General features: G+C 40.7%; 2 protein-coding genes across 4 annotated transcripts in view; one reads left to right on the forward strand and one right to left on the reverse strand.

Annotated features, from left to right (window-relative positions):
* LYSMD2 (LysM domain containing 2) overlaps nt 1-3,172 on the forward strand; it is a 28,984-nt gene extending 25,812 nt beyond the window's left edge. Inside the window, exon 3 of the mRNA XM_024199785.2 lies at nt 2,352-3,172. Coding sequence (XP_024055553.1) covers nt 2,352-2,400 — 49 coding nt within the window. The 3' untranslated portion in view covers nt 2,401-3,172. The remainder of the gene's footprint in view (nt 1-2,351) is intronic.
* A 13,394-nt stretch (nt 3,173-16,566) lies between these two features.
* The window catches only part of SCG3 (secretogranin III), a 44,550-nt gene continuing 36,834 nt past the window's right edge, over nt 16,567-24,282 (reverse strand). For all 3 annotated transcript variants that reach the window (XM_024199821.3, XM_024199804.3, XM_024199812.3), the window contains 2 exons: nt 23,141-23,221; nt 16,567-17,176 (listed from right to left, as the gene is read on the reverse strand). In XM_024199821.3, coding sequence (XP_024055589.1) covers nt 17,058-17,176; nt 23,141-23,221 — 200 coding nt within the window. In that variant the 3' untranslated portion in view covers nt 16,567-17,057. The remainder of the gene's footprint in view (nt 17,177-23,140; nt 23,222-24,282) is intronic.

A 24,282-nucleotide genomic window follows, 5' to 3' on the forward strand; every position in this document is an offset into this window, starting at 1 on the left:
ACAGAAAAAATAGTAAGAAGTTTTCTTCCCCAGGATCTCCTACTTATATCCTGTTTAGCTGCCGTTGCATTTTTAATTTGAAAGCTAACAAGGTCTACTATGTTTACCAGCAAGATGAAATGGGTCAAAATTTTAATGAGCTATCCTTCCCCTCATAATCAAATTGGTTCTAGATGTAAGGGTTTGTGCAAATCATTGAAACAGTTGCCTTTGTCTATAATTTACTCTTCAGACTGGGTTTTGATTTTTGAATGTAACCTTTCAGCCTGTTATCCCCAGTAAAAAGGGAATACTCTGACTAGACAGTATTAGAGGGCTTAAAATATCTCTCACATCTTCTCTGATCTCCAGCTGAAGTTGGTGTGGGTGTGTGTGTGTGGTTGTTTTGGGGGGCGGGGAAGCTAAACCTCATCCCTCTGCCCTGGTCTGCAAATAATGTAGAGCAGGGGTTGGCAACCTTTCAGAAGTGGTGTGCCGAGTCTTCATTTATTCACTCTAATTTAAGGTTTCGCGTGCCGGTAATACATTTTAACGTTTTTAGAAGGTCTCTTTCTATAAGTCTATAATATATAACTAAACTATTCTTGTATGTAAAGTAAATAAGGTTTTTAAAATGTTTAAGAAGCTTCATTTAAAATTAAATTAAAATGCAGAGCCCCCCTGGACCCGGGCAGTGTGAGTGCCACTGAAAATCAGCTCGCGTGCCGCCTTCGGCACACGTGCCATAGGTTGCCTACCCCTGAACTAAACTATTGTATGTAAAGTAAACAAGGTTTTCAAAATGTTTAAGAAGCGTCATTTAAAATTAAATTAAAATGCTGATCTTACGCCACCAGCCTGCTCAGCCCGCTGCCAGCCTGGGGTTCTATTCACCTAGGCTGGCAGAGGGCTGATCAGGGCCTGCGGCCGGGACCCCAAACCTGGGGGGGGGGTGTTTCAGGGGTCAGGGCAGAGGGCTGGGGGAGAGGGTTCAGGGCAAAAGGCTGGGTGTGTGTTGGGGTGTGGGGGGTTCAGGGCAGAGGGATGGGGCTGTGGGGGTGCAGGGCAGAAGACTGGGGGGGGTGTTGGGGTGTGGGGGGTTCAGGGCAGATGGCTGGGAGGTATGGAGGGTGCAGGGCAGAAGGCTGAGTGTGGGGGTTTTCAGGGCAGAGGAATGGGGCTGTGGGGGTGCAGGGCAGAGAGATGGGTGTGTGTTGGGGTGGGGGGGTTCAGGGCAGAGGGGTGGGGGGTGCAGGGCAGAACGCTGGGGTGCTCGGCTCGTGGGGCTGCTTCCAGCCCCCTGCCCTGAGCCGCTCAGGGCAGGGGGCTGGAAGGGATATGCCCTGTTCCACCCTCTTCCCCCAGGCTCCGTCCCTACCTCTCTCTGCGTCCCCTACGGAGCTGTGTGCACGCGGCCGCTCTTCCCCCTCGCTAGGGCCATCAGCTGATTGGCGCAGGGACAGAGAGGAGGAGGGGCAGGAAAGCACCGCTCGGGGAAGAAGCAGGGGAGGGGGGAAGCTTGGCTGCCGCAGAACCAAGCTTCTGCCTCCTGCCCCTGCAGGGGAGAGCGGTGGGCGGGAGGGCTGAGTGGGGCTGGGGGCTGGGACCGCAGCAGGGAGCTGCGTGCCACTCAAAATCGGCTCGTGTGCCGTGTTTGGCACGCGTGCCAAAGGTTGCCGACCCCTGATGTAGAGGAAGAGGGCCAACTCAGTAGCTGGCCAGAGTAGGATGGAGGTTTTTGCTCAGCTAATCATTCAGGGTTACAGGTTTGCTTCTTTCTGCTCCCAACATTGGATAGCCTTAGAGGATATCCCTGTAAGTTTTAGGGGCAGGGATTGTCTTTACTTCATGTTTTCACAGTACCTAGCACCAGGATCCCAGTTGTATTACACTAGTGCTTACAAGCTCTTACAATAATAATGTACAACACTCTCTTTCCGAGAATATTCACATTCACACCAGTGATCTAGGAAGGCAAGGGAGAGCAACATCACTGAAAATGGGACAGGTTCTGCACTCACATGTCCCTCATGTTGCTTCCTGCAGTATTGGGGATGTAGCGAGTGTAGAGTTTTGCTCACTATTCCTGTTTCCTAGCACAGGTTCTGATGATGAAGAATATTGTGCTGCTACTGCTTTTTTTAAACCTACTTTCAATTTCATATTCTTGTTGAAGCCATTACTTAGTATCTATAGTATTACTATACAACATACATAGTAATGTAACTATAGCTGTAGAAAGTGGTGAGATCATTGTGTTTCTTCATGGATAGATGTGGGTGTCTGCTTTATGACAGCAGTTTCCTGATAGAGATGTATGTCACTTATACATCTTCCTAAACTGACTGTGATGTTAATTTTCCCCACTACAGAGAGGAGGATGAGGAAAGTCCCTATGCAACTTCTTCCTATCACCAGTAGATGACCGACACAGGATGACCTGCAAACATGGAATGAAGATACAGTTCTTAAAGAACTAAATAATTGATTCAAAAGCAAGCCTTTCAGACTGATTACCGTGGTGTACTTTTTACAAGTCATGAATGGGTAATTTCACTGACTAATTGCACTGAAATTATTTGACCTCTTCTGCCTTCCGCAGGTTAATTTCCTTAAATTATATCAATAAGAGGTGTAAGCCTTGCAAAACTAGCAATTGCCTTCATATTTCTTCTGTGTAAATTGCAGCATGGTAGCAACAATATATCCTTGAAGTCACCTTTATGCAGGATGCATTTATCTTTAGTATACAGTTTGTAAATACTTGTCAAGATAAAGTGTGAGATATTTGATTAAATATTTATGGAGAAAGTTACACTTATCACTGGCAAACTTAACTATATAAAATGACTGAAATTTTATGATACTTACATCTTGATTCTGCAGTCCCAATGCAGGCAAATTTGCCACGGAAGTTTTGCCTGCAGCAAGGCTGCAGAACTTATCCCTAAGTTTTGTGTGTGTAAGTGTGCATATATAAATAACATCTATGTGTTCCTGTAAAGGATTAATTTAGCCCTCAATTTTGATTGGGTAAAGAAAGCCTTTAGGGGAAAAAGTTATAGTAAGAGGTATTTTTCTTTGTGTTATAGTGACATTTGAATTGTTCATAAATATATTCTTGTGTGCAAATATATTTTCAGTGTAATTTTATTAAACAAAACCCCCCATAATAAATGAATATTCTTCATTATGTAGTCTGTCTGGTTTTCACTAATCCACTATAATTAGGACTTTTCCATCAGTTTTTAAATGGGAATTCCAGAGCAAAAAGTGTATGCTCTTTATTGCTTCAATATGAGTAATAATCCATCTTCCTGAAGTTGCAAAGATTCTTTACCTCAGCTTTCTTTCATTTTTACACTGAAATATCAAAATTGGCAGGTTCTTGCTTCTCATTTATTTGGAGGACTTTTGCAATCTTTAGAGGACTGGAAATATGATAGGGGAGGCCTAAACCTTTTCATATAAATTGCTTCCATTTTAATTAGTCTATTTCAGGGGGGAAATTGGCCACTTTCTTAATGAGCACTAAGTAGTTGATGTTCTCACTAACCCATCAAGAGGGCTAACTATTAGGAAATCTGCACTAAAAGCTAGAAACTGAAGTAGCTACGTCTGCTTCACAGGGACAAATTTGATATTTGTACAGAGCCTGAGGAAACCTACTTTGTGCAGAGATATGCAAGAGATCGCGGGGGGTGGGGTGAGGTGAGGGAGTAATCCTTTCCCCTTACCAAATACACATACACAGAGCACCAGCATAGCCATGGCTGATACATGTACCCTCATACTACATGTGGGTGGCTCTCCATTTCTTCCTCAAGCTCCTTTTCTGTGTTGCCCCAGAGCACTGATTTGCAGTAAGCAGGAGTTGTGGGGTCCTTGATCTCTGCTGTCCAATGCAGAACTGCCATGTGCGGGATGGAGATGGGGATGAAGAAAGATTTCATTCTCAGATAGAGTTAAATCTCTAGGTATCCAGAGTGATATGGTATATAGTACTAGAAAGGAAAACTGCCCAGGGACCGGGGAGTGATGGTAATAAACAAAATCTCACCACTGTCTTGACTTTGTCTTTAAAGCATACATGCTTTTAAACTGCCTGAAATATGGAAATCACAATCTACTAATCTGTGAAAAGGGAATATAGAGTCCATGGGTAAAGATTGAACACTAGAATCATTTAATGGCTGTGTAACTTTCATTGCTACAATCTGAAAGCAAACGTAGTGTTTATGCTGCTATTGGAGACATCCTTTGGTTCTCTACACAGTTCTGTCAAAAAAAACCTCTTTAACTCCTAAAAACATTTGTGCTATTTTAGTATTGGGCCTCTCCGTAAGCGAAACTGTTAACCATGTCATTGTGTTGCTTGCACAAGTGAGGCCTAGGATACAAACAAATACATTTTCACTTGTGACTAAACGTTGCGATTCATATCTGCAAAGCTGAAAAGCAAAAACACCTAACATGCTCTACCCACTCGCGTTGAGAGAGTCAGTGTTAGAATTAAAGGGCTGTATATCTCTACAGCATTGTGTCTGAACTTCTATTTGTGGCCCATCGAGTCTTCTTTCTAGAAAAGTTTCTTTGCAGAAATGGATGTGCTTGATGCAAGGATTCATGGGAGCTAGAAAGCTGTCACTGCTCAACCTGTGGTTAAAGGAAATTAGGTTGTTATTTTAAATGAACAGCAAAAGTGGAAACAGCATCAGAATTGTTGTGCTCCAGGAAAGGTGATGATCCCATTGTTTTCCTCAGTAAAAGGATTTCAAATTGCCAGATGTACGACTCCCTAGGGATAGTGTTAAAATTGATCCAAGCTCTTAGCCTAGATTTGGAGCTGCAGGCAACTGTTGAGAGTTTTATTAGGTTTCATGGCTTGAGAGGGTTTGTCTTTTGACTAATTATTTTAAAAATACTATAGAATGTATCACTAGATAGGCTTATTTAACATTGTATTGTCATCTCAAGCTCTTCATTGATCCACAATTCAATACTATAAAAAACCTGCTTTAAAAATGAAGTGTATTGATGTAAATTCCCATTAGTATGGGCTGCAAGCTTGAACCTTTGGCATAGAGAGAGCCAGCCAGCTCTGAATGAATTGACATTAGCTGCAATCTCAGTTACGAATTTTTTTTACAGTGACTTCTGTAAATCTTATTTATGTTCTTGCTACAGTCATTTTTCTACCTGTCTAGAATGTCTGTTGCATTTAATCTTCACAAGAGATGCTGTTTAGGTTGTTACTTTCAAGCACAGTAAATAACCCAATTTTTATATTGGTCCTCTAAATTTGTATGTGAAGGGATAAGCAGTGAATCAGTTCTAAGGAGAGGGAGGTCAAGAAACAAGTCAGACAGGACTGTACAAAATCCAATATTGCCAACCCAAAATGTTCAAAAATAGTTTAAAAATAATAAATTTGGGGTTATTTGCCTTCTGGTTTGAGCCTTTAGGATACACTGAAGTCATATTTTCATGACTTTCTCTGCAACCATGAAAATAATTTACTCACATTCCTATTACCCCACGGTTAACTGTGATAGAAATTAGACTTTGCTTCAGGAAATCAAGTGAAAAGTTTGTGGGAATGAAAACTAACATAGGAGGGGACGGAGAGAAATAATTTTATACACAATATGCCATCATAGAATAACATGAGCACAAACAGAATCTGCTGAAGTCTCAGAGACGTTATCAATCCGAAATTTATGTCACTTGGAAAGTGTTGGCTCTTAAATTGAATTAGTTGCTACACCAAGCCCGGCAAAAGAATGGAAGTCAGATTTGTAACCAGAAAAAAATTCCCCTTGCAGTGGGCTTTGTTTCCATTCACTCCCAAGAAGGTAGTAAAATACATCCAGTATCTCAGACATTTGTTCTGACGCTTACCAAAAGGTGCATTTCAATTGTACTAAGGATTTCACAAACCCCCATAAACAAAATGGGTTTACACAACTTTCAGGAGAGACCATCCATTTAAGCTACTTCCTTCCTGGTCTCCCTCCATGTGTGGGAGAAGGGTAGAGTTCCTTTATTTCCCAGTATGCCTTGTTCCAGGCTAGTACTACCAATATTGTTGTCCTTGTGGACTTAATTTTCTAACTCCTTCTGCTCTCCTAGTTCTAAGGAAAAAAGGGACTAGTTGGAAGCCACTAGGAACCAGTTTGAATCTTTACCACTGAGTGAAGAAAGAAGTTCCTGTTCATGGAACAGAGCCTTGGGCCCTAAAGCCAGAACCAGCAACATCGACTTCTTTATGAACCTCAGATTACTGCCCCCAAACCACTTCCTCCTTCTTAGCAACCGTATTCCCAGAGTTTGGCAAGCGTGTATCAAGGCTAAATTATTTACACGAGAATGGGTAGGTTAGATGTCAACAGTACTAACTCATGTGAGACAGGGTTGCAAGATCAGGCCCATAGCAAATCACCAAGAAAATCATTGGTTAAATATTATAAGCCATCCACATTTTAGATCTGAATTAAAGGAATTGTCAAGTTAGAAAATAAGAGATATTATAGAGAAGTCATCTGCAGTCCACAGAACTGTAGAATACTGAAAGAAAACACCTAGTGTCTTGTCGGTACAGACATTTTACCAATTAAACTGGTGCAAGTGTGTCCACATACAAAATTACATTGGTTTAAGTAGGTTTAAAAAGCACACCTTGTTTAAACGAGAGCAACTTTGTGGACTAAGACCAATGGAGATATTTTAAGATAGTGAACCTAGATCCTTGCTTTGGTATAGTAGCACAACTGATACCAAAAGATGCATGTAGTTCTCCACCAGTACTGTTCTGGGCCCGAATATTCAGAGTATTCCTTTGTTTAACAGGAATAGTCAGTTTTCCCAGTCTTCATATAGGTTACATCCATGCCAAGATCCAGCATCAAATAAACTACAAGAAGAGTATGTTGTGTATGGTGTGTGATATGAAGTGGGCAAGTTTTGTATCTATTTACATGTGTGTTCCAAATATCAGATAACATGTTTGCAAGTTAGTTTATGAAATACAAGGGCAGTGGTTGGTGTTTTTTATTTATTTTTTAAACGAAGATATAGTTCATTTTAATAGAGATTTAAAATGTGAATCAGTGATTAGAATTAGAACGGTTATCACTCGCCATATTTATGAAGCTTTCATCTTTGGGAACTCAGCTACCTTTCAGAGAATTCACATAACAGAATAGTAAAATAAAAATGTAACTAAACCTAGATGCTTAGCCAAATCTCAGATTTCTTAATAAATGTGATTCTTCTTCTTTGGCTATTTTAATGAGAAAAGATAGTTCAGACAAGCAACAACAACGCAATTATTCTAAAGGGCGCTCAAATACAAGTGTCCCATATTTGGTTGCATACAGTGTGCTTATTGCATTAGATCAAATCTGAATAATTTAGCAGATATTTCAGCCCATCTTTGTCTTTACATTTTTATTACAAATAAACAAATTTGCACTCTGAAGTGAGGCTAAAAAATAAAAAAACCTGTAAAGTAATGGATGTCTCCCTGAAAGATTGTGACCTTTCTAAAATTTCTAGTCTAAAGTTAATTACAGAAGTGCACATTGGGTCTGACATTGCAATGTGTACTTGGGCAAATCTCTGTTTCACATGGGGCTCATACAACACTACTATTCTAAAGCACACTAGGAAACCTTTCGTGTGCATCTGCAGAGTCTAAAGAGACCAATTAATGCACAACACATTTGTCTGTGTTAGAAATCACGCCCCCATAACGTGCATTACCTGAATGTGTAAACAAACTCTCAAGTAGATTGCAGATGATGCAAAAGGTTTCATCCTAGGCTGATCATGTTAGGAAGTTGTTTTGTAGACAAAAATGTCTTGTAACAAAGCTGAGTCTGTTTTTTTGCTAAGTGTTACAAAAAGTCATTTAATAGAACAGAACAGTTTATTATTGAGTCACTCCAACCAATTTCTTTAAAAGGCAGAGTAATATTTTTTGTAGGTTCCCATGGGCTTTGGTTTACATGTTTTGTTGCCTACATCTAAAAAGCTATTCAATAAGCAACCTTGTTTCCTACTCTGAGAGATGGCTGACTCTTTGAAATTACTCACTGTCTCACAAACAAGTAATGAGAGATAGATATGGAGATTTTCAAAGCAATGGAAGGGAGAGAGCCAGGTCTTCCATTAATTTTAATGAAAAATGTGTGACTAAATCCCCTTCACTACTTTGGAAACTTGAACCTATATTTATTTTGCTTTGTAAAATGAGCCCATCTGAAGTTTAGAGGGCATAGTATGGACCATTACCGCTACAAACTTTGCAGTTACCATATCCAACATCTCCAGGGATTAAACTAAACATCACAACATCCCTGTTATGTAGTAGATAAGGGATCACTTCATCCCCCTGACCTGGAATGCAGCAGCTGTCAAATAGCCCACTTTTGTTCTTTATATTTAGCTGTTCACTAGAAATAAAGGGCAGTGCTTATGAATACAGTAATTTAGCTTCATATATTGCTCTGATTGTCCTTCCTAGAACTGGAGATGAGTCCAGACTGTAAAGTTCCAATTCAGAGGTGGACTGGAGCTTCCACAAAGTTTGCAGGAGTTCAGATCTGTGGCTTTTGTTTGGGCCCATCTCTAGCTCTAAACCTGAAGAAGAGCTAGATTATACCTCATTGATTTAATGTCTCTGGTGTGCAGGATCAGGCTCTCCATAGTACAGAGGAAAGCTCAAAATGATGTAGGTTTAATTTATTTTTAGATTAAGCATTTGCTGTGGTTTCACTTTTAGCATTTGTCGTATTGTTTGTTATGTACAGGCCTAATCCATTTAAGTAGGTTGGAATGCAGTCATTGACTTCAGTGGGAGCAGGACTAGGGCCTCATTAAATTAACACCAACAAGATACATGTGGGCCTCAAGTCATGGGTATAGTTTCATTATAGAGACCTCAAGGCTGCCTTGCTGAATGCTTCTAGTTATTCTATGTTACTTTAATGGCACCCAAATGCTGCTTCCCATTACAGGTAAGCCATGATCTCTGCCCAAGGAGCTTACAAACTATTTCAGACATTCTGCTCTTTGCATCACATATGTGGAATAGTTGTACCTTATTTGACAAGTCAAAACTGCTTTATTTATATGGCCAGTACACCATATAAATGATCAGGAAACATCAGGAGATCTGTTGCTCTGGATCCATTGTAACCTTTCACTCCACATTCTTTATGAAAATATGCTTATGATGTGAATATGACATAGCAGATATACTTTATGCAAGGTGGTGCATGTAAGATATTGGAAAGGTTTTGATTTACTGAATCTGATCCAAAAATGATACAGGCATACAAATTGTATCTGAAGTTAGGACTATTGACTATGTATCTGTATTTCAAATGTGTTACTTTGAGTGTCACCCCCAACTAGCCCTTCAGGTACAACAATGGAAAAGCTAGACAGGGCTAATGGCTCATTAGCAAAAACAATGGACTGTGAAAGAACTTAGTCTTCCTGTGAACACTCCAGACAGCCTACAAGTAATGGCTGCCACAGCCCTGCAGAGACCTGGGTCTGAGTCACCTGGTACTGGACCCACCCCTTGGAATGCCAGTGTTCTGCCACTGGGAGACAAAGGGTTCCCGCCTTACATAAGAGCTATGTAAGGCAGAGGAGTGACATCATCATGGTTCTCCTCTGTCTCCCCACCCAAAGAGACACTGAAAAACACCCGAAAGCAAGAACTGAACTGGGGGGAGAAGGATTGAGCCCAAGCTGGAAGGGTGTCTAGCTTGTGAGTAACACCTGAAGTCTTAAGCTGGAAACCTGTGTAGCTGCCTTTCAAGGCTTTCTCTGGGAGATGTCCACCTTAATTGAATTGGCCTCGTTAGCACTGACCCCCCAATTGGTAAGGCAACTCCCATCTTTTCATGTGCTGTAATATTTATACTGCTTACTGTATTTTTCACTCCATGCATCTGATGAAGTGGGTTTTAGCCCATGAAAGCTTATACCCAAATAAATGTGTTAGTCTCTATGGTGCCACAAGGACTCCTCGTTGTTGGAGCTGATCAGTGTTTGGGGAGAGGTGGCTGTGCAGGGACCCAGGATGCCCCGTGATCACCTCCCCCCCCACTTCCCACAAGACCCATTGTCAAAATGGGGAGAGCGGCACTGTGGGATAGCTGCCATAGAGAACTGCTCTCATGGCAATGGAAGTGCTGCTAATGTAAACACTCTGACACCTGAGGAATTAAGTGAGTACACAAACCAGCGCTTTACTTTCACTGGTACAAATGTAGACATAGACTTATTCAGGAAATAAGCAGGGAGAGGGAACCCAGGCTGGTTGAGCAAGAGAGGTTCAGTGAAATCCCAGTACATCAGGTAATATCCCAGAAGGGGGGGTTCAATCCATCACATCCATTTCTAACAGTTAGCTAAGTACTGAGATGAAATCTTAGTCCCATTGAAGTTAATGGGAATTTTGCACTCATGCATTGTGAAGGGAGGCCAGACTATGATTTCAGTTATGCCTGGCTAAATCCAGAGTAGTTACACTTAAATCAATGGAGTTACTACAGCTATTCCAGTTGTACAACTGAGATGAGAATCTGTTACTAGACCCTTCCTTTCAACCTGTCTTTCCCAAGAGCTCAGTTGGCTTGAGCTTCCACTGTCCCCCACCCCAGGTAGGTATTTACATCTGTGTGGGAGAGGAACTCACTACCAGAGCAAAATTGTAGTACTTTAGTCTCATTTTTCACCAGTGGGAGTAGCTAAACAAAGCTGCAAGGTAATAGACCATCATGCCTCCTGTATTAACCAGGTATCCTGTAGACTAAAGATGTTATCTGGGTCCTTGACTGCATCACCAGTGGTAACAACAGTGGAAGCTATAGTGCAGAGAGGGTTCAGGCCTGAGTATGCTACGTCTTCCGCTGTTGCTACAACTGGTGGTGAAATGTGGCTGCAAAGTTTGCTGGTGAGGACACAGCTATGGCTACTCCCTTTGGGGCGGATCCTACAGTCCTTATTACCCTGTTTCCCCGAAAATAAGACCTACTTCCAGTTTTGCCTCTCGCTGTAATATAAGACATCCCCCGAAAATAAGACCTCCCCGATAATAAGGCCACCCCAGAATATAAGGCCCTGAAGCTCCAGGAAAAATAAGACCTCCCCTGAAAATAAGACCTAGCGCATCTTTGGGAGCAAAAATTAATATAAGACACTGTCTTATTTTCGGGGAAACACGGTAGTCAGAACTCCCATTTACCCTGAAACAAGTTTTATAACTAGGATATCTCCATTAATTTATTTTATCTCCTAGAACTGGAAGGGACCTTGAAAGGTCATTGAGTCCAGCCCCCTGCCTTCACTAGCAGGACCAAGTACTGATTTTGCCCCAGATCCCTAAATGGCCCCCTCAAGGATTGAACTCACAACCCTGGGTTTAGCAGGCCAATGCTCAAACCTCAAGTATGGACTCTAGAAGCTGGCCTCTATTCTTAGCTGCATTGGACATATATGTGCCAAGATTGCTCTGCCATACTGACACTTAAACACTCAGTTATAAATATAGGTTTTCCTGGTAATAGCGCTGAAGTAGTCTAAAGCTATTCAAAAGATGGCTGCCTGTAGTAGGCTCTTACCTCTTCAATGTCAGGTTTCAGTTTCTCCCTTGGAGCTGTGCCTCAATTTCCAGCCTGTTGCAGGGTCATTTGGGGTATTCTGAGTGCTTTTGGTCCACCAGCCAAAGCCAGAAGTCCACTCCTTCAGGGTTAGCCAAAGAGTCCAGAACAAAACAGTTCCTTCAGCCCTCCCCAGGCTAAGCAGTTTGTTGGTGCAAGACTAACAGTCTCTTAGTCCTTAACTTCCATACTCATTGAACGCCTAGGCCTACTAAACAAGCCCCCATGCCAACACCAGGCCTTAAGACCACACCAATGCTCTGTTGCCCCTTTCCATTTTCTCAGCCTGCCTCTTGACGGATTCTTTTCAACAGCCCCTCCTAAATAACGTCCCCTGCTCTCTCAGTGCACAGCCAAACCCCAGATCTGCCCTCTCCATTTTTCTTTTACATTTGAAGGAAAACTGCTCCTTATATTCTCTGGCACTCCTCCCAGCATGCCTTGCAGCAGCCTACAAGTCCCAGGGTCCCTCATGGGACTAGCCATCCCAGAATTCCCTTGTTCCACAATGAACCAGGAGTAGGGTGTGCTTGACCAATAGGTGTCGTGAAAGGGGCAGAATGCACTCTGTTACACGGCCTAAGGTTTGACCTGAACTTGGGGCCCAGATCCTGAACTGGTGTAAATCTGTGGCACTCCATTGACTTCACTGGAGCTATGCCAAATGCATTAACCCCAGTTGTGGAGCTGCGTCTGTGTATGTTACACAATTAGCCTGTTAATGTCTTAGATTTATTTAAATGGCAAACATTCACTTTCTTTGGCCTGACCTTTTCGAACATGGATTGAAAAAAAAAATAAAGAATTTGCCCTATTCAGATGATGTATGTTGCTGGTTTTTCAGATTGCTGTATTTTATATTTCATACTTTAAAACGTGAATATACGTCTGTGACTGAGTGTGTGCAGAGTTCATTTTAAAACTGCTTCACTGTGAGTTCCTCAGTATACTATTTGTACACATCCTTTTATTCCAGTGAAACAAAGGCTTCTGCCACACAGAGTGAAGGTTCCCATAAAATGAATTAAATTGATGCTCTCCCATTAGAAGCACTGTCAATGCTTTTTCCTGTGCTTTTGAAATAAAGGCCTCCAGTGGAATTGTTCAGTGGTTACCACATATTACGGTTGAGTTTCGTAATTCTGAATGCTCTGCGACTTGCACAGAAAGCAACTGCTCCAGCACACACCCTGATAGCTAAATGGTAATAAAAATGTACTTTAAATATGTTGAACCCCAGGAAACAGAAAATAAATTAAAGGACTTGGTGCTTACCAGCAATGTCTCTTTATTGCTACTGCAGGGGAAAGTTTCTGCATTTGGTGAGGGAAGGGTTCTTTAAGATCCTGAAATGTTTTATGTATTAGGACATTGGCTGTCATTGTATCAATCAATATGAGTGACAGTTTCAAGGGGACTGTTCTCTTTGTATAGTCCTTGTTGCTTCTCACTATGCCTCTATTGTTACTGCACATGCAATTAACTTTATTTGCTTGGGAAGATACTATTATGTCCTTGTATTTGTATCAATTATATATGAAGGGAGAAAAATATTTGACATGTGAGAGTCCCAATGACATGAACCAAAGTGAGTGGCATAGGGACAGACAATACAAAAAACTTGTTTGGATCAGAGCTGGATCAAGGAAGCTGCAGGCTGGTTTTGCAAAACCTCATCAGTTTTAAAACACCAACATGAGCAGTGGTTCAGGATGTGAATGACCAAAGTTCTGGTGGGGGGTGAAGAGTAGAGTGTGTAAACACTTCTGGTTTTGTTGTATTTTTCTGATGAGCAAACCAGGCATTTGTGCTTTCAGCTTTGCAAAACCTTTTTCAGTCAGGGTTTGTAAAATCAAAACCTCAGGGGGATTTGGACTGGGTTCCATTGGACTCAAATCACCAAAGAGAGGGTGTGTCAGATAAAAGGTTTTGGTTTTGGGCCCATTGCTAGTGTGGACAGAAGTGTGGATGTAGGGCTCAGGCTATGAAGTCTGTCCATTGACTTTAGAGGGCGATAGACAGCCCATAATTCCAGCCAACATTATTCTTCAATTACTGGGGCCTACCGTATTCACATTGATAACCACGAGAAAGCTCCTATTGATTTAGTGGGGCAGGATTGGGCCCTTCAAGAGCCAGTCAATGGGAACGATGTATTTAGTCCATTTCAAAAGAAAAAACAAACCACCCTCAACTGCTGTAGCTTGTAGCAAAGTGTTTAATAAAGTACAGTATCAGAAACAATATTCTAATAGAAAAGCTCATACTGTGAATACTGTATATTTTGTACTTGTTACAATTGTCAGTGATAATTTAGATAGTGAAGGATTTTTTGATGCATCTAGCAGAGATACAAACAGAACAACATAGACAAATTTCTTTTGTGGTATTAGAACTAGAGATGTGCAAGGATGGAAAATATTTCCCCTAGTGGTAGTAGAGAAAATGCTGGCAGAACATGGTCTACTGATTTCCACCAAGTGCCCCGTAGCAAGTTGCATTCATAAAAGGCTATTAACCTGCAGTACCACTTATAGGTCAGATCACTCTGACCTTCATTTAGCACAAGTCACAGCTGTTTTGCAGCATAGGATGATGCATCAGTCTGGCCCTGTCTTGTCACGTTATGAAAGGTGACGTGACTGCCTGAACTTGACTTGATGTGCCACCAATCAAACCAGCAGTTGAAACAGTCACATAACAAGTTGGACCAGCTGTCAGGGGGAGAAATGAATCCAGCATAAACAATGGTTTAAAAATGTGTATCTACTCACCAAAGTAGTGCTTATCAAAATGCTTATCTACTCAGCTTTTCATGTTGACTTCAATGGGACTACATGGGCGAGTGAGTACTCAGCAGGAGTCAGGGCCACACAATGAGATTCTGACTGTCGTTTAGAGCTGGTCAAACAATGGGATGGACGTTTTTGGAACAATTTTCTCAAAAATTTCATCCCTTTTTGGTCGAAATTAATAATTTTGCAAAAGTTCAAAGAGTTTCATTAAAATTGCGAATTATTATAATTTTGGACCAGGTCTGTTGTGGACACTGATTGCCTATAGACTAGTCACATGTTATTGGCTGTCCGTGCCTTTCTTATGATGTCACACCCCTGTGCAAGCTTCTGACAATACACAGCTAGGATCTAATCCTTGAAAAATCATTCAAAACTATTCTGTGACCCATGATGTTGACAGAAGAAGAAAGGTAAACAAAGGGAGGGAGGGGAAAGCGGTTGGGGGAAGGAAGCAACTGTAAGGAGGAAGAAGAAGAGTCGGGATTAGTAAAATAAAACGACGACAGTCTTGATGTGCTATTGCCTCCCAAAGTGCCAAGAGTTACAGCCACTTTTAACCGACTTTCTCTTGTAACCCCCAAATTGGAAATGAGTCAATATTTCCAATTTAGTTTTCAAACAAGAAAGTGAGCTGAAAGTGGCTGGTGGGCCACGAACTGCTATCAAAGGGTAACTGATGTTTTGAGGGGCATGAGGCGGAAAAAGGAGTCTAAATAGTCTAGGGAACCTTAAAATGGGGAGCAGACGAACAAAAGGAAAAAGTACAAGAGATAAGAAGGGCTAGGAATAACCCCCCCCACACGTTAATTTGAAATAGCAGGGGAACCTTTTCCCCATAATTTTCTCTTATGCTGCTGCTAGTACTGTTTTTCATAGCAGAAAGGTACACATTACTCAATATTCTTTTTGATTTTGTAAAAAAAATTATAATTAGTGAGCAAAACTATAAAGCAATAACCCACACCAGGGTGCATATAAGCAGGGTATGGTGTGCTTCTTGGATGCTTGAAGGCACTGATCAATCCATGCACCAACAGCCTTCTAATGTACATATTATTATGGCTCATTGCTTTAACGTTTGATTGAAGTTTGCTACTGGTAACATTTGTAGGTCTTTGAACTATGCTGGCAATTGGCCAGAGTTCATTCTGGCCGTCAGGCAAAATGTAGTTCAGATCTTTTTCCTTCTAATTCTCAAGAGTGCTGAGAAAATAAGGAAGTAGGTAGTCTCCCTATGTGACGCTAACACAGACCTTGGAGTATATCGTACATCCACAGCTCCCTACAGAGCCAGACAAGTATTTACCTATAGTCTCCATGGCAGTCAAGTGAACATCCCGGATTTTAAAAAGAATGTCATATGGGAGTTAATCTCAACCATCCAGGAAGAGGCCAATGAGTGCAGGAGACAGAATTTTCCCAGCGGCTAGACTAGAGAACTCACTTAATCCCACAAAAGCTAAGCCTGAGAACTTCCAGAACTAAATTCAAACCTCATTGCTTTGCCTTCGCTTTTACATACAACAGAGAGAGAGAGAGAGAAAGAGTGAGTGAGTTTCCCCATAGTGCTAAAGGAAATAATATCACCCAGTACAGTTCAGAGGTCAATAAATGGACCATTGGCCTGATTGTCAGAAATGCTGCACTCCTGCCATTCCCATTAAAGTCCATCTGAAAATCAGGCCACATGTTCCTAAGCACATCTCTAATTGCAAGCTCCCCTCAAAATGATTTCATTATCTTTACATTTTTTACTTAGCAATTCAAAGCTATTCACACTGTTATGAGGCTACTCACATCAAGAATGCAGCTATTTATACATGCACAGAGAACTGACAGTTATCAAAGGATACACTAAAGAACTGCTAAGGGTGTTAATGACAATGTCTCTACCATGGTTGGCAGTGGAGACTTCAGCTCTTTCCTGTACCTCCTGTATGAAAGGCAGTTGCAGTGTCAGAGATACATTAGTTAGTTAATGGCACACGTACTCAAAGAGCTGTAATAGTGAATGTGCAAACACAAACACTGACAGGACTAACGATGATCCACCAATGATTTAAAAATAAGACATTCTAGACATAAAATAATATGGAGACTAATAACAATTTTAATAGGGAAATTATTTTCAAATATTTATTTGTAGAACTAGTAACTGTAATTCATGTTCTAATAATGCCCTTTACAAATACATACAATAGCATATTTGAAAAGCTAACGGAGTGAGAGCAGAAGGATGCAGTGTCAAAATAACTTTCTTTCAAAAACACATGGCTTTTCTACCGGAGCAAACCAAATGCAGATAGTATGTCAAAGAGAACGTTTTGTAGTTTACCCTGTTAAGTATAAATTTGATGTCATAATTCGGCCTTTGGGGTGGATATCTGTGTGTAGGAAAATACAGTATGCAGTCAGTGTACATAGCAATAGAGCTCTTCACTTTTGCCTAGAAAAGATTCAGTACAATGCAAACAGAGCACTTTCTAATGATATCCTCAAAATAACAAACCTGAGGTCACTGAGCTAGGAGTGGGTGAAGCTATACTATAGTTTCCTACATGTTGGGCAGTCAAGTGACTTCACCATCCTTCCTGTGTTTTTACAGGCTGCCGTATATGCGCTTGATCACATCCGCCTCTTCTTTGTCAAGGATGCCCTTGTCCACATAAGCATCAGCTTGCTGATCAATGAAATCCCTCAGCTTTGAGAGATCATAATCTGCAAAACATGAATTCATGAACACCATGAGCTTTCCCTGCTTTGCTGTTTCACCTATGAAACAATGTAATTGTAAACATTATCCACCAAGTCCATTCTCTGTCACCTGGGAAAGAACGGAACTTACTACAAATGAATCTTGGCATAGTAATAAAAAAAACACCCTTGTGCAAAGTCCTCTTGTATGTGAGACGCAATAAGTATTATTAATCTATCTTTCTTGCTCTGTAATAGTTTTTTTAACATAGCTCATCCTTCAGTCCAGTGGTTCAATGTGTTGGAAGTCTGTGCATGCAGAAGTTGTTAAGGCTCTATTATGTTCCCAGTTATCATGGACTTCACAGAAAATACTAAACTGACTGTTTCCCATCAAAAAAACAAAGTTTGCGTTCTTCAACTCTCTGACAGCTTTTTGCTTACGACAAACTACCCTTCCTGAGAACAGATGTAAGAAATTCAAGAAATCAAATCACTGGGACTAAGTGGAAAGGATATGATTATTCAGCTTTGGCAGGCTACAAGAATAATTTCCAGATTTGAAAAATATTGCAGTGAGTTGTCTGTATGTGCCAGTCCACATTACAATGATTGAAAGACGCTCTCCATGTTTTGCTGCACTGCTAAATGATAAACACAGGGGCCTAAACCAAAGAATTTGCCTCTATACAGCATAATGCAGGCTGAACACCACTGAACAAAACCTTGCTATGATTGAAAATGTTACTGTTTTCCATAGAAGAAGTGTAGCTTTGGGCACCGATTCTGCAAAGAAATCTGAAAAACTCTTCCTGAGCAGCCAATGGGCAATCTTAACTCTGACATCAGATACAATACACTAATGCACACACAGAGGCAAGATTCAATGGAAGAATCAATGGCTGGCAGTCTGGAGAATACCAGTGTTCTAAAGATTTATGTTAATTTAAATGAATGAATATCTTTCCTAGAAATGTATTCCTGTTTAATTTTTACAGTATGAATTATTTAGTCCATGAACAGAGCCATCAGAATTCTCATAGAAAATTTGTTGTGACTTGTTCAAATGTGTATTATCATATAAATATGGATTTAAGAACTTCTTCCTCTAACTGTGCACTATTTCCATAATCGACCACAATACCTTTCTCTGCCGTGTAATGGTTGAATGCGTAAAGAGGGACGATGTGCAGGGACACTTTCAAAAGCAGATGAATTTACGCAATTCAGTTTTTGCAATGCAAAGAGTTAATTATTGGGGCAGTGGTAACAGTGCAATGATAACAGTGCCAAGAGCAGGGGGCTGGGAGTCAGGACTCCTGGGATGAAATCTTGGTCCCATTAAATCCAATAGGAGTTTTGCCACTGATTTTTATGTGGCCAAGATTTCACTCCTGGTTTGTGTTCCATGGTCTGTTACTGACCACAGGTAAATCACTTAATCCAGCCTTCCCTCAGTGTACCCATTTGCATAATAGCTATAATAATGCTTTACCTACCTAATAGTGGAGCTGTGAGGTTTCAGTAATGTTTGTAAAGTGCTGTGAGATTCTCAGATGAAAGGTAAGTGAAAAATATTTATTGTAATAGTCTTATTTATTTATTATTAACCATTTCTATTCGCCTCAAACCTTCCCCTTTTTAACGTGATACTGCAGGAATGGCTATCAGTAACACTTTACCTCCGACCAACCTGACATGGAACATTTCTTGTGGACCTAAATTAGAAGGACTGAACACTTTATAATCTTGGCTTGTGTTAAAGTGTCAATATTTAAAGGATGTAGTTCCTGGGAAATTTCTGTGAGAGCTGTGGCAGGCTATCAAGGTAAGGATTCTGAAGGCACTAGTTTAAGACATCTGCTCAAATGACAGGGCCAAATGCAGCCTTGCTGTGAAAGTGACATGACTGGTGGAGTTTCACTGGGGCTGAATGTGGTCCACAGATGTCAGACAGCAGAATAGGCCAGAGATGGGACATGCTCTCTTCTTTATGTGGAACAGTTACTATAGTTAACTGCATACACATAAAAGGAGCTGGTGCCCTGTTAGTACAGATTTCACATTTAGATTAGGTTTCAATACTAACCCCATAACTTCTTGCTCTGGAGCTAAGCTAGATTATCATAAAACATTTAGCAAAATTGAGAATGAGCAGACTAATTTGCAGAAAGTGAAAGGTAACACAAGACAGGCCTGCATTTAAAAATATATATGCCAGGTCCTTGCAAAACATGGAAGATATTAAACACACAGTCTATGAACCCAATCATTGTACACTGAAAACTCTTACTGAGCCCAGTAGAAGCAATGCATGTGTAAAGGCTGCAGGATTGGGCTTTTAAGAGAGCACTTCTTCTTCGGCTGAGACACTCCGCAGTGTTGCCAAGCTGTTCTTGGTGCAAGACTGCATGGGATAGGCAAAGATGGCTTTGAGTCTTTATGATCCCATGAGCTGAGGGCCTGCCAGAGACCAATCTAGTTCTCAGCATAAGATAGAGCAGCCCTGAGGCTGCTCAAAGTAATGCCTAGCTGAACATAGCCTCAATAGCATTAATTCTAGGGGTTAGCAGGACTTATGGATGCCCCAGCCATGCTCCCTTTTCCCTGGACATGCATGCACCTTTATACTGGGGGCAGGGTGGAAAAGCTGTGTATGAGCCTTCATGGTGGCTCTATGCCAACTGAGGATTCCTATAGTCAAAGGAAATGCCTGGGGACCTGATCTTCTGGTTTTACAGCTGCTTTGCATGACCAGAGCATGGCAAAATAGCCAGAGAAGGGTAAAGGCTCTGGTTTTTAATATGCAGATAACTCAGTAGCATTAATGTAAGTCTTAGATGCCTCCAAGATGAAAATATACCCAATTCTTCAGTCTTTACTCAAGCAAAATTCCCATTGATTTAATTTCCAAAACCCCCAGATTCACTCTTGCTTTACATTAATATTTGCAACTACAGAATCAATTACATGGAAATTTTATGGTTTAATTAAATGCTAATTGAAATTGCAACAGTGAAGATTTTATCCAATTTTGGCTAATTTGCATATGTAAAATGGCAACATTTTTGTATTTTCCTCTCGAACTCAGCATATGTCAGCTCTGTGATATGCCTATTAACTGCAATATTACAATACTTCTTTACGCCTCATTGACTGGAATATGTAAACAAAAAAAAAAATCTTCTTTCACCCACATCTGAAACATAACACTGAACTCTGAAATGGCCATACTAAATTATACTCAGGCTAATTTGCATATACAAATAAAGTCAATTGGTGGTATTTCCTAAAAATAATCGTCAAAATCTTTCTACTCTATGAATGGTGAGAGTGAGTGTTATGAAACTTGATGGCTCTCATTACTTAAGTATTTTGTGAACAATTCAAAATATGCTGATTTGCATATACTAATTAGGTAACTCACAGTTATGTTTCTGAGGACTAAAAATTAATATAGAGTTAATCAGAAAGAAGGCAACCTTAAGGGCTGGGAGCTATGCCAATTTACACCAGCTGAGAATCTGGCCCTAAGAGCGCGGATCTCAAAAGTGGATAGAGCATTCAAATAATGGCCTGATTCACCACAGCACCGCTCATTTTATGCCAGTGTAATGCCATCAATTTGCCTGGGTCTTCAGCTCCCACCAGAGCTGGAGACAGCACGGATGGGGCCCACAGAATCAGGGAGCCATAACTGGCTCCCTAATGATCTGCTTGTTCCCCGGTGTTCAGCAAAGTTTGGTTATAGAAGAGAATAAGGCCAGAAATCTAGCCCCAATTTCTATTAATGGACACCTAAATCACATGGGATTGTTTCTGTTTCCTGATTGGATGACTGACTTTTTTTAAACAGAAAAATGGCAAATAGCAAATAAGGGCTGATGAAGTCCCAGAGGGAAATTTCAGATGAATAATCATTTCTGTTAAAATTCATGAAACATTCTGGACTTGCAAATATTTTCCCAAGTAAGCTGACTCATCCAAATACTCACAAGCAATTACTAATACAGGCCCCTGAGTGGAGCAAATGTGCCATGTTTATGCACAAATGTATTTGTGAATCACCTTTTGTATTATTCCACCACATCCAATTTGCTAGTTTGAAAGTAGACAAAGGATTGACAAGCACATAATCTTGAAGTGAAGGATTATGGCCCTGTATGACTCAGTCTGGGATAAACTTACTCAGTTTGTACTCCATTTACCACCTCTGCTAGATTTTTGAATGAGCAGTTGCCAGAATACACAGTATAGAAGGGGTAAACTAAGGGGTAAAGCATCAGGAGATTAAAGATTTTATTCTCATTTACTTATAGTTTAAGTGTAAATGAGAATCAGGCCCTAATAGTATAAAATATAATGATGTTCAAGATTGCCATTGTGGATCCATTAATTTAAGGAATTCACGCCAGTACATCTTACTGCTTTTCCAGAGAGATAAAATGCTATTATATCTGTAGTTGAAGTCATTTTCAATTTGCAGTAATGCTGGGGAAAAGGTTACTGTGAAGAGGAGTGAGGGGCTGCTCAGGAAATGGGAAACAGAAAACAATCCCATGTGATTGAACACTAATTGCTGTAACAAACACACTGATACATGGAAATATTTATTGGAATTGGCATGAACATTCTACAGTAAAATGTAAGCCTGCCACCAACTATAACTGTTGCTGTGGGTTATGGGGAGAGGATTTTAAGAGGGAAGGAGTTATAGGTGAGAAAATTAGGTCATTATTGGTCAATCCAAACATCTTATACTGAGCTTCAACAAAGGAAATGAGTGTGTCAAGCTGTAGTCATGCACTGATTAAATAGTGCCCATCTTACACTCTGTCACACATAGGGGCTGATGAGAGCACGTGGGGCAGACCCAGTCTCAACTCCCGCTCCTCCTTGGCTGGTGGCGGAGAGCTTCCTCTCCTTTTCCAAATGCTTTACACACTTTTCCCCACCATGCCTTGTGGTTTCTCCTTACCACGGACAGGTTGATGGTGGAAATCCAGCCAATAGCATCAGGGCTGAGATAAGAGCTGGGATGCTGGTTCTGTATGATGCTTTGAGGGAGGAGATTGCATGGACAAGCCAAGTGGTCCTGTTATTCCTGTGGATCCTGCCCTTGCCCCTCTACCTCTCCCCAGCCTTTCCACACTGTTGCAAGCCCCATCTCCTAGGAGAAGCAAGGTATTGGAGAACCAGCCTAAGGAAGGTTGGGCAGCTGTTTCAGTCACTGTTCCTCTTCTACAGAGCTTAACGTGTGAAAGATGCACAGTGCCCTTAGAGCCAATCCTAGGAGCAATTAATAACGCCATAATGCTCTTATCCTGCAGATGTGATTCCTAGATGTTTTCACCTTGACTGTTTATGAAACAAAGTCTACAGGATTAGAGTTTCCTGCTACTTGGAATGGGATGCACAGCACTAGCACAATGCCATTGGGTTCCCACAGCTGCATGCATATATTAAAAAGATCCTCTTCATGAATGCTAACAAAATAATCCTTAAAACACTTCTATTGATCTCACGGTGGAGGACTGACATTCAATGCACGTTGCAAGGCTTACTTATTATTCTCTGGATTTCGGTGAGTGGGTGCTTAGGTGGGAGGATGAGGGGGTGCAAGGAGTTTATGTCCAGCAAGTTAGTCAACATAAATTTTGTTATTCAGGGCCAGTCTGGACAGGCTAGTTTTTATATTTTGTAGTAGTTCAGTGCAATATTTAAATATATTTCCATAAGATCATGGAGCTTTATAACAGACTGTTTCTTTAATTTGTACACATCGCCTACATTTGGTCCTAGACTACTTGACAGTGATCCTAGCATCATTAATTATGGGGCTGTGATCCAGAAATGTCCATAGTCTCACACTTTATATTTCTATGATTCAGCTCATCTCATCAGGCTAATTTATACAACATAATTTATAAAACACATTGTAATCTGAATAGTGTCCACCCCACATGTGCAAGATTATTCATTTCATACCTTCTTTATTTCCCTGCTTGTTGTGCTTCTTCAGCCATTCTATATTCTTCCTGATGGCTTCCAAATACGCCTCAGCTTTCCCTTGAGGAACAGATGAGAGATAAATCAAACACCCTTCACCAGTGATTGATGCAGCTTGTTTAACTGAGAAAACCTGGTTACAGCAAAGGCAGATTAAAACTGTTCTTAGTTTCCATTTAAGGGACCAGCCCTGTCATCCTTATTCAGGCAAAATTCCCATGCCCAGCTAGCAGATCCTGTCTGTGAGAGATTAGTCAGCTCTGATATGAATTTATGGCCATTTCCTCACTTTGATTTGTGTGTGCAACTCCCGTTGATATCCAGAGATATTGCATGCATGGACTGGGGTCAGTCTGTGGTGTTTAGAGCACAACAGCTGTTAAACAAAGATTAAAGTGTTAAGACACTGGGGTATGATTTTAATAAGACTGAAAGTTTTGTGCATCAGCTCACATACTAAAAACATCAGAAACCTCTTCTATTGACTGATGTAACAGTGTACATCAAATATAAGACTGTGATGTTCTGAAAGGCATAAGAAAAAACCTATAACCTGAAACGCAGGCACTGTATTAGCTGAGAAAAGGAAAGCATGAAAACTATATAATCTTGTTATAGCCTTTATATTTTGAATTTTGAAATGGTGTCTATTTTTAGCTCCAAGAGCACACAGGTCAAAATTAGTTCAAGGATTACCTAATAAGGCCCTGAAGGGAATGTAATAGATAATAGATTCTGAATTCTTAACTTGGCTAGAGCTTTATTGATGTAACATGCTCATATTTGTCAGGAAAAGACTAGTGCGATTAGCTTGTGGAAGGCTGTTACTGCCTACTGTGCATATCTGATCCTATCAATAAGTGGATACAATAGTAAATATACTGAAACCTTTGAGCTAGGAGTGCAGAATTAGCGTGGAAGGAAGTCAGTCTGTGAAACAGCAAAGCATGTTAGATGAAGAGACAAAGGATCAAATACTGATTTAATTTATACCTGTGCAGGTCCATTGAGTTGAATGTGGTTGTGAAGGTCTGAGAACAAAATTTGGCCCAAACTGGATATATCCTCCATAGAAGACATCCCACCACTAGCTAGGGTACCTTGCCTCAGATTGTTAAATT

Source organism: Terrapene carolina, unplaced genomic scaffold, assembly GCF_002925995.2.
Source record: "Terrapene carolina triunguis isolate 2854851 unplaced genomic scaffold, T_m_triunguis-2.0 Scaffold67, whole genome shotgun sequence".
In the NCBI taxonomy this organism is placed as follows: Eukaryota; Metazoa; Chordata; order Testudines; family Emydidae; genus Terrapene; species Terrapene triunguis.